The 10,949-nt window shown below is 41.4% G+C and overlaps 1 protein-coding gene across 1 annotated transcript; it reads right to left on the bottom strand.

Moving 5' to 3' along the window:
* Positions 1–3,501: 3,501 nt before the first annotated feature.
* Positions 3,502–6,504, bottom strand: RBM12B (RNA binding motif protein 12B; the record flags this gene model as incomplete). Its single annotated transcript, XM_081996675.1, has 1 exon — positions 3,502–6,504. One exon carries the CDS (start codon positions 6,502–6,504, stop codon positions 4,408–4,410), a length of 2,097 nt encoding a protein of 698 aa, XP_081852801.1. The 3' UTR covers positions 3,502–4,407.
* Positions 6,505–10,949: the final 4,445 nt, after the last annotated feature.

The raw sequence follows: 10,949 nt of genomic DNA, 5'->3' as shown, positions 1-10,949 counted from the left end.
AAAAATGTAAAAAGAACACATGTCTAAGTCCAGAATTTAAACTTGTAACTGGGAAAACTATCTGAAATTATAACCAAATACTCTTTCAGTCAAGGAAATAAACCAGGAAATGCATTTTTAATATTGATGCTGCCTTTGTCCACTGAAGCAAAGTATGCAATGCATACGTATTTTGACAGGTGAAATAGGTTTTGCCAAGAATTGATGTGATGAAGCTGTAAGTGAAAACGTCACAATACAGGGTTCTGTTTTAAACCCAGAAAATAGTTTTACACCAGAATTATATTCTATTGACACTGAACTACTGTTGACAAGGAGTAGAATACTAATGACCAGAACTTAAGAAGTATCTAGGTAACTAATTCCCATCTGTTTCAGCAAGTAGGGCACTTCAGTAGGTATCTGTATCACAACAGTAGAATTATGATGATCACCACTTTACCATTTCATATTCAGTGAAGTCATGTAATCCAAAACAGATGGTTAACTTCATGACTATACCAGGTTTTCGTACAATACAGATATATGTAAATAGCAATTATTTCTGTACTATGCCTTGAAAAAAAAATTCTGAATAAAAAGAGGAAGCAGTGCTTAAATTCACTGCCACTAAAAGATTAGTAGCTAGGGTACAGAAAGAGATTTCTTTTTTTTTTTTTTTTTATCCTCAACAGCTTCAAATTCCTTCTTCTCCCCTATCTCACAAAAAAAGAGTCAACCTTAGGAATTACAAAAAAACTTAGAGGAAGGGAATAATACGGTTTAGGGCAACTTCGTCCTTTGTATATGTCTTAAGTTTGCATGTTGGACAGAAATTATGTGACCTTGAAACTACAGATGAAAAAATCACTGATTAATGTATTTTAAAGCCAGAAGAATAATTTAGAATTTAATTACAGAATTAAATATTACCTAAAGATACTTTTGCAAAGATTTTTCTCGTGGCATTAAGTGCTGACTGCCAGACTGACAGTACTCCATTTTTTCATCTATAATTTCGACCACTGACATATAGATGATGCAGGCTTGTACCCTTTCTTGCTAAGATAATTTTGCCACTCTGACAAACATGCTGGCCCATCCCTTTAAGACTAAAGATATCTTCTTGTACTCATCAGATTCTCATATGTTTCCTGAATCTCTCAAGCTGCTTCTGTACATGATCACCATTACAATTTTTTTATGACAGAACCTGTTCTCCTTTAAATTATAATTTTTGGACAATGGCAGCAAAAGCAACCTCAGAGTAAGCACAACTAAGGAAACCAGCTATGTTCTGTATAAACACCACAAACTGCAGCATTGTTATTCTTTTACTATATGGATGGTACTTCAAAAGGAAGAGCAGTAATTCAAGCCATGTAATTATAGACTGTGTCTGATATGTCCTTTATACTAAAGTACAGTGCCTCCAAACCATTAAATATCTAAAGCTATAAAACCCTTATTATGAGGAAATGCCACCACACCATGCACCTGTACCACCTATTCAGGTAGAATCAAAGTATAATACCTGTGTATACACATACACATCCCAGTTGTGGGTGGGGGGGCTGGGACAACACACAACCCAGAACACTGACCAAAATATACTAGCAAGGTAACAGCTATAAACTGAGAATCAACTGTCCTGTTAATCTTATTATTTAACTGATATACTGGCATCCTTTCCTAATTTCCCTCTGCTTCGTATCATCTATGCATACTTTGAAGTACAGCTTTTGTCTTTACAGATCTTTAAAAAAAACGCTTTTTTGGCCTATCAATCAAACATCTCAGAGTAAGCGACAGTAGTCAAACTCTAAGCAGTCTTTAAATTAAAGCCAAATTGGCTGTAGGGCAAACAAAAACCATTATGAAATGCCTTAATTATGACCTCTGCCATTATAAGCTTCGTGACTTTTTATGCATTCACTAGGGGCAAGGGGGAAGTTTACCATCACAAAAATTAATGGTACCTTACCAGCAATTACTCCCTTTCTTGAAGAACAGATGATTTTTTTTTCCCTAAGATAATCTCACACTTAACCAGCAAACTACCTACTAAATTCCCCTACCCCTCCAGCCTCCAAATCAGTTTTTTTAAATTACAAGAATTCATGTGTTTGTACCAACACTACTCTAGAAGCATGGATAAAAAGTTTACCGATATATTTTCAATGTTTGAAATCTCCTGTTGTGTTAGAGGTAGAACAACTTTAAAACCAACATATCATCTAAAGCTGATTAACTGAAAAAGTTACTTGCATTCACATTTACAAAACAGCTGGTAATACAGAGGCAAGAATTAGTAGTAAAGATTGTTAGCTTACAAAAGTAATCACAATGAAGTTTTCAACAGTATGATTAGGTCAGACAAGTTTATTTTAAGGATTCTTGTAACACATCTTTATTTTCCCGGCAAGGCTTCTGGCTCCTTGATCTCTTTTATAGCAACTATGAAATAAAAGCACCAATTTGTTGTGGCTTTTTTAAATTTTAATTCCATTTAAATTCAGAGGAGGATTCGGAACAGTATGCTTCTGAAACTTGATTCCTGCCAGACAGCAAAAAAGGGTATGTAAGTGTTCAGAATTTGAAAAACTGGCCACCTTTAAGTTTCTTTGTTCAGAGGAATCTACATATACAGACTTGGCATTATCATTCTCATTCAAAACACCTTTTTCCTAGCACATAAAACAGAGGACAAATAATATGCAGAAGAAATGAAGCTACACTAGCCTTCTAAAAATTAAAGAACAAAGTGAGTCTTTCCTCTTGATTTTGTTTGCTTCTACTTAAAAGAGTTTATATGGAAGTTTAGTAATGATGACTTCACATAAACAAAGCAATTAAGGTTTGACCACCAGTGACGGTGATCAGTCGCTGGAACAGGCTGTCCAGAGAGGCTGTGGAGTCCCTGTCCTTAGAAATACTCAAAATCCAATGGACAAGACGTTGAATAACCTGTTCGAGTTGATGTCGCTTTGAGAAGGGGATTGGACTAGAGACCTCCAGGTCCCTTCCAACCTCAACTGCTCTCTGAATCTATGACTTTTTGGTATTGCCTGAGCAAAGGTTACAAGTTTTCATCACCAAGTTGAAATTTCATTGTTTTAGTTTGAGAGGGGAGTAAAACTTCATAAAATTCTTTAGTACTCCACATACTACCTTGTACAGTTGCAGCGTCAACAATGGTACAAAGCCATTATCCACACAACCAAAGTTTCCTACTAAACCTAAGCAGTTTTTCCTCGAAACAGGCTAGCTTTTATCTCCTCCTGAAATTTAAATATGCTGGTACCAAACCAATCAAAGTATTCTCAACACTGACATAAGCATTTATTTTCTTCCATAAGAAAACAACATAGTTGGTTGTCAGCTTGGCTGCCAGTGACAGATGTTAGTTAAAACTAATCTTGAGATTGACCTGGAATGCATCCGGACATCATTAGTAAGTTAATATTCATATTACAAGCATGTGGAGATAAAACAAAGACCACTCCGAAAGCTCAGGCTGAAGTCAGAATTCTTGATCCAATTCCAAGGTTCACTTTCTGCCACTACAGTGAGTACAGAGCACAAGAAAGCCTATCCAACTGATTAATACAGATTTTTGCAGTCTTTGTAAACTATGTATTCATTGCTATGTTGAGAAGCTGTAATAAGTTCACTCTTTCCAGAGGAAGCAGCCAGCATCATTCTCACCAAGACCTATGTATGCTGAGCATAACAGTTGAGATCATTTACTATACAAGTTTTAAATATAAGACACACATTCAATGGCAATGTCTTTTTTATTAAAAAAAAAGTTGCAAAGCCAGCTAATGTGAACAGGAAGCTCTTTTCTCTTCTTTTAATAGGAATGCCTGCAACTACATGAAACAAACAAAACCCGAACAGTTTACACAAAAAAAATTTCAGTAATTTTTTAATTTTATTAAGCTAACCTCAGTAAGAAGCATTATCTACTAATGCAGTAGCACTGAAGTTCTTCTGTTTGAACCGTTTGTGTGGGCAATCAACCAACACTTACATTTTTATTTGATGCAAAGTCATGAGACATGGAATTAAAGCAAGCTAAAAAAAAAAACACACCACCACCACCCCCAAAAACAAAACAAAACAACACACCCCTCCCCCCCCCCAAAACTCAAAGCATTACAACCCCATGCCTTTATACCTTATGTAAGACATTCAATGTCCTCTGGAATTTCTGGGCTCTTCTCTGCCACAAGAAGCAGGCACAATACATTTCTCATATCTTAACCATACAGATATTTCAACCAAGAGCTAAACAACTGAACTAGATATTATTTACAACCATTGAAACAGTTTCTTCTGCATCTTCCAGTAATTAAAAAAGTGAAAATAACTGTCAATACTGTCAAATCTAAAATGTTTTATCCTAGATCATCTTTTTGTCCTTTACAGCAAGCTCAACTTAACTTTCCGGGGACCAATTGGCCTATCATTCAGTTCATTAATAGCAGCCATAGCTTCCTCATAGTTCGTCATTGCAACAATGGCATCACCCGAAGGTAATCCTTGTTCGTTATACTGTACAGAAACTGACTCTGGTATGACTCTGTAGCCATAGAAAAAATCCAGAATCTCATTAGGAGTGGCTTTAAAAGGCAAATTTTTCAGTCGAATAGGAACAACACGTTCAGAACCTCCACTGAAATTTGGATCCGGCATAAATCTTCCTTCAGGAAAACTTCCCATTTTGTTATTCCCAAACTCCATTCTGCCAAAAGGTTCACTGTCACCACCAAAATCCATGAGGGGTGGCGGGCCTCTAAAATCCTTAGGAGGGCACATGAAGTCCTCAGGGGGGTGCCTGAATTCAGAAGGATGCCTAAAGTTCCCAGGGGGACCAAATGAATGCATGGGTGGCCCTTGTGGTGGCCCAGATGGTGAACCAACTGGACGGGAGAGCTCACCTCCATATGGATGTGAATGAGACTGCATTTCATTTGGTGCAGACAACGGTACAGTTACACCAAACTTCTGCATTTGCTCTTCAGATATAAGTCTTATTAACACCTCCGTTCCCAAGAATCTTCGACGATTTAAATTTTCTGCTTTCATGGCTTGTTCTTCAGATTTGAACTTCACTAATGCTTCTCCCAGCCCAACTCCCTTGTCATCATAAAGCAAGTAAATATCATCTTCATCAATATCAAATCTCGCAAAGAACTTCTGCACTTCAATTTTTGACACATCAAATGGAAAATTCCTTACATAAACACACATCTTAGGGCCGGAATGACCTTCCCGATAACTTTTTTCTGGTATGGCCTGTCCAGGATGATCTCTGTCCTGTGATCTTTTCCTCTCACAAGAATCAATTATTTTCAGCATTGACTTTCTTGAAACTGGAAAAATGTAAACGGGGCGATTGAGAAGAACCTTTCTATGACATTCCAAAGCAGCCTGATAATCTCTCTCACTCCTTAACACGACAAAGGCATCTCTAGTCCTCCTCTGATGCTTATCCATTAGAAGCTTGATTTGCTTGCTGCATATATCTAGACCAGGAAAAAAAGCTCTTAAATCTCTCTTCTCCACATTAGCAGATAGATTCCTTAAGTGTATGTAATATTCCTGGTTGGCAGGTGAACGAGAACGTGTTCTTTGTCTCCTTGGTGATCTCGAATGAGAATGCTTCCTTGAATGCATGTAGCCTGAACTTCTTGGAGAACGGTCTTCGCACAAAAAGCGATCGATTTCATTTGGCATGTCTACCCTCCCACCATATTCAATCCACCGTTCCTCTGTAGATGGGCTTATTTCTATAAACCTCTGACCCATGTATTGTCTATGACGTTTAAGTCCTTCTAAGGCATCACCGGGCGTAGCAAATTTTACCAGGCAATCACCATTGTTTAAACCATTGCGATGCTTTATCAGAATCACTCCATCCACACATATCCCAGAAAGGAAAGCACGTACTTCATCTTCTGTTGCAGAGTAAGGTATACCACGTAGAAATAAGTAAAGATCATCTGGGTTAAATGGATGAGAATCCTTTCTTGACTGATAGCTTGATTTAGGCATACCTATATCACCATGTCTTGTGCCATTGGTATGGAAACCAGCCTCCGGATGAGTTGGTGGACCGTAACCAGGTTTACTTATTCCTTTTGGAAAAGCCGTGACTAAATGCGGAATGTCTCCAACACCTGATGCACCCGAACCATTAGCACCTGTTCTTCTAGAGCCAGACATAGTTTCTCGTCCCGCACGGTCAAATCGTTTCCGGCTCATTTCTATGGTATTCTGCATTTCTGCCTTGCTGCTGAGAAACAGCTCTATGCGTGAGTCCTTGATAAACCCTCCTGAACAGCTCATGGCACGCCGTGCATCTTCATCTGTTGCAAATATAATAAAAGCCTCCCCAATCTCTCCTCCAATAATATGCACACCTCCATCAGGAATATTCAATCCCAAGAAGAAACGACGAATATCTGCAGGACCCGCAACAACAGGAAGCCCCTGTAAACGGATGACTACAGCCATGCTGAGCTCAACCCACAGCAAAAATCACCTGCAGACAAAAAGGTACACATGATAGCACGTCTTTAGTACTCAGCTATGACAGTATCTTAACACTTAAGAAGCTAGAGCCTTTTTAATGAATGTCCTTGTCTCAATCGAGAGAGAAGGTATCAAAAAAACCCACAAGTTCACAAGAACAAGATTAAAACAAGATTCACTGAAAGTTGATTAGTCAGAACAGTTAGCTACTCCACCAGCACACGTGCACAAGTCTATCAATATTCCCTATCCTAAAGGGCAACAAAATCCACCTAAGTCACTCCTCACCATCCACAATACCTAAAGAACACCAAAAGTCTTTCATGGCATAGGCACTGTACACCAGAGATCTCTGCCCAGTCCTAAGGAACAAAAATAAAAATCCTGTTTACTTTTGAACAGGACACTTGTTATCGTAACCCAGAAAATACTAGATGATAAAAGGAGAAAGGAAAAAAGGTAACTACGTCACTGGAAAATGAAGTAATTCACCAACAGTGATGACTTTACTGCTTTGACAAGTTGGTCTACCCAGTGGTCAGTTCTGTTCAATAAACTATGTTTTCTGAGCATTCAAAAATGTTGTCTCTCATGTAGTCAGAGTATTCACTGCAGCAGCCACATGCACTCAGGAGAGCAAATCCTAGTTCCCAGCCACAAGTCTGTGAGGAAAAAAAGGCCGTGTATGATCTTGTCACAATACTCAGTGAGAAGTGTTAAGCTTTTGGCAGCTTACCTGTTTCTGCTTTGAAGACCTGATAAATTCTGTAAAATCAACTTAACTGTGGAAAGAAAATGAAACATAATTAATGGCTGATATCTGTACTTTGCTTTACATACTGTGCTACACTGCTGCAGCTCATCCATAGCAGTGGCTAATATTAAAGCCAAGCATGTAATGAACCCACAAATTTGTGATACTATGAAGAACTCCTTCCATGTTCCAAGATGCTATGCACTGCATCTTTGTGTTTCCATTTTAGAAGCAAAAGAAATTCAAAATTTAAGTTGACTTCTGCAAATGATGAAGACATGATGAGATTACTTGGTCATCAGTTGTGCCATACTGAACTGTTGAAATGAAACAGACTGACAGTAAATCGAGGGAAAAGCTCTCAATTCTTTTGAGTCCTTGAAAGATGCATAAGTCCATCTCAAGATTACAGTACGTGTCCATTCTTCTGAAATCCACCTGCTTTCAAAGTTCACAAGAGTATGCTACTCACCAGTCCAGCACTGCACTTAGTGTACACAGTGAAGACAATCAAATGAAAGAGCAAAAATACCCAACAAGGAGAAACGTCAGGGAGTACTTCAATTTACAAAGCAAACTTCAGTATTTTCCCTATACATTTACTGCCTTTCAAACATAAGAACAAGAATCACTTTAATACACCAACTTGAACATATCCTGATTCTCAACACTACCTAACATCATACATTACACAGTAATATCAGAACAAACACAAGCTTCTGTAGCAAATGACTACATCCCTTTAAAAAAAGGGCCCAATGCTCCAGTGACAAGTGTTTAAGAACATCCCTTGTACAAACCCCTTGCTCAATAACAAAAGTAAAGCACTAGAGCCTGATGCCAAGCAACCTATTGGTCACAGTAACTATCACTCCACCATAGCAAAACAAGAGCAAAGCCCAAATTCTGTAACTATCAGATTCTACATCACTTCTACATCTGCACTTTGTAAACACAACAAACCAAAACCAACTGCCTATTTAATAACTTCACTGAAGATCATCTGCTTTCTGTATTTTTGTGGTGGGTTGACCCCAGCCAGTAGCCAAGCACCCACACAGCTGGTCATTCACTCCTCATCCCCACCGGTGGGATGGGGAAGAAAATAGGAAGAACAACGTCAAGAAAACTTGTGGGTCAAGATAAAGACAGTTTAATCAGCACAGGAAAGAGGAAAAAAAGTGAAACAAAGGAAATCAGTCACCACCTCCCATGGACTGACTGATGCCGAGCATGCCTCTGAACAACATCCACCTTGGAAGCCAATAAAAAAGTCCCCCCTCAAAACCAAAATGATCAAACAAAAACCTTCTTCTTCCTCTGCCTCAGGTTTTGTTGCCGAGCATGATGTTACATGGCATGGAATATCCCTTTGGTCAGTTTGGGTCTGCTGTCCCGGCTGTGTCCCCTCCCAGCTTCTTGCCTATTCTCAGTGTACTTGCTGGGGTGGCAGAGTGGAGGGGAAAAAAGAGAAAGCCTTGACACCGTGTGAGCGCTGTTCAGCCATAGCCAAAACACTGCTGTGTTGTCAACACTTTTAGACACAAATCCAACACACAGAACTGTATGGGCTGCTATGAAGAATGTTAACTCCATCCCAGCCAGACCCAATACATTTTTTAATGTATCTTCTCAACAGATGTGACAGCAATGCCAAAATGCAAGGAGAATTCAAGAGCAGAATTTTCTTACAGGACCTTCATGTCTTGAAAAATCAAATCCGCTGCCCTGCTACTTCATGATGTATTTAATCTGCAGTATTTCTGAATTTCACAACTCTGCAATCTTATCCCATTTTTTAAACAGCATTCAGAACAGATCTCCTCAGTATTTCTTCGGTGATAAACGGAAAGCTCTCCACGATGTACCATGGATAAAACATACAACTTTCAGTGGTGAAAACTAGATACAGCGATTCCATATTATAATGCAATCTTTAAGAAGTCCACAAACAGAAATGCAACTTCAAATAATAAGCTTTTACTAACAATCGAACATTGTTAAAAAGTGTATACAAGCCATCCAACAATTTAAAGTGAATGACCAAAAAGAGTGACTTTGGGATTAAACTACCCCACAAAACTAAGACCAAGTCATTAACTGGGCACGGACTTCAGAAAAGAAGGGTTATAACCGATTGACAACTTCATGCCACCAATTTGAAAGCACAGAATTGTGCACACTGTTTTAAGAAATTGTACATGTGGACCAAGTTAACTAGAAAACAGTACTACACCTATACTTCCAGAGCCTCAGAAAATTCCAAATACCATTAAAACTTCACTCAAAAAAAAAAAACCCCACACCTAACAACTTGCAAACATTGTAGGAAACTAAGCCTGCACTGGACTGCTATTTCTACGACAACATTTGAGATATTACATAGCCTGCATGCAGGCTAGAAAGAACACCCACAGAAATACCGCAACTACAAACCTGGACCAATATAAGACTAACCGGTGGATCAGAGAACAATTTCTTGCTTTAATCTTCTTCAAAATAAGCCTTAACAGTCTCAGTAAACTGTTGCTAACGTCAGTTTTCACATTGCTGAAGGAAGACGCGAGTGAGCGCTGCAGCTGGGCCCGCTGCACAGCCGGCTTGAGCACGGGGCCGCTTCCGAGCGCTGCGAGCAGGAGGAAGGCAACGAGGCGCCCCGCCGCCAGCTCGAGTGCCGGCCCCCGCCGGCCCTTACCCCGCTCCGACCATAGACGGCGCAGCACAAGCCCGGAAGGGGCGAGCGGGCCGAAGCCGGGGGCCGCGGGGTGAGGAACAGGGAGTGAGGAGAACGGGCTAAGGGGGAGGCCACCCCGCGCCAAACCCGCTCCCGCCCGCCCGAGGCCGCCTGTGATCCGACCCTGTGGAAAAGCCCGGCCTCCCCACGGCACTGGGACACGGCTGAAGGGAAGCACCGGGGAGGGAAGGGTGATGGGCAGCCAGGCGGCATGAGGAGGCCGCAGCCCAGGGAACTGCCGCGCAGCGATTCCGCGAGGGTTGAGCTGCCGAGAACCGGCTCAGGGCGCGAACCCCGCATCCTTAGTTACACGCAGCGCCCTGGGAAGCCGGGCGTTCTCCCTCGCGTCATCCACCCACCGGACAAGTCACTAGGACAAGCTCGGCGCCGAGCCCCGCTCCCCGCGGTTCCACGCACAGCACCACCAAGATGGCGTCCTCCGTCGCGCTCTTCCCCCCCAACACTGTGTGGAGAAGCTGCAGTGCGCCTGCGCGACCCCCTCCCCTTCACCCCTACGGTTGAACCCGCACAAGTCCTTCCGGCCCCCTCTCGTCCCACGGCGCCGAGCGCGACACTATATGCGCATGCTCCGAGCGCGCGACTCCCCAGAACGCTGCCGGGAGGTGGGGCGGAGAACCCTTCTTTCGTAACCCTCGTTTCTGTGAGACCTGCGCAGTCTCACAAGCGGATCGTTTCAATACGCATGCGCGCCCCTTTGGCGCGGGGAGTGGGTCAGTGCTTGCGGCGATGAGGGGCGCCGGGCTGCAGCTGTTGCGCATGCGCTTTTGGCCCGGTGGCAATCCCTAGAGCATCCATATAAAACCACGGTTTATACAGCGGACAGCGTCACTCAGATCACCGTTGCTTTGGCGTGTTAAGCGTTGTTTTCAGTCTCTCATTTCTATTAGTCCCAGTGCTTCCCCAGCCGAGGAGGAAGAT

Source organism: Phaethon aethereus (assembly GCF_964289735.1).
Source record: "Phaethon aethereus genome assembly, chromosome: 2".
NCBI classification, from domain to species: Eukaryota; Metazoa; Chordata; class Aves; order Phaethontiformes; family Phaethontidae; genus Phaethon; species Phaethon aethereus.
The sequence above is the reverse complement of the archived record's forward strand: the minus strand, read 5'-3'. Positions and strand labels throughout refer to the sequence as shown.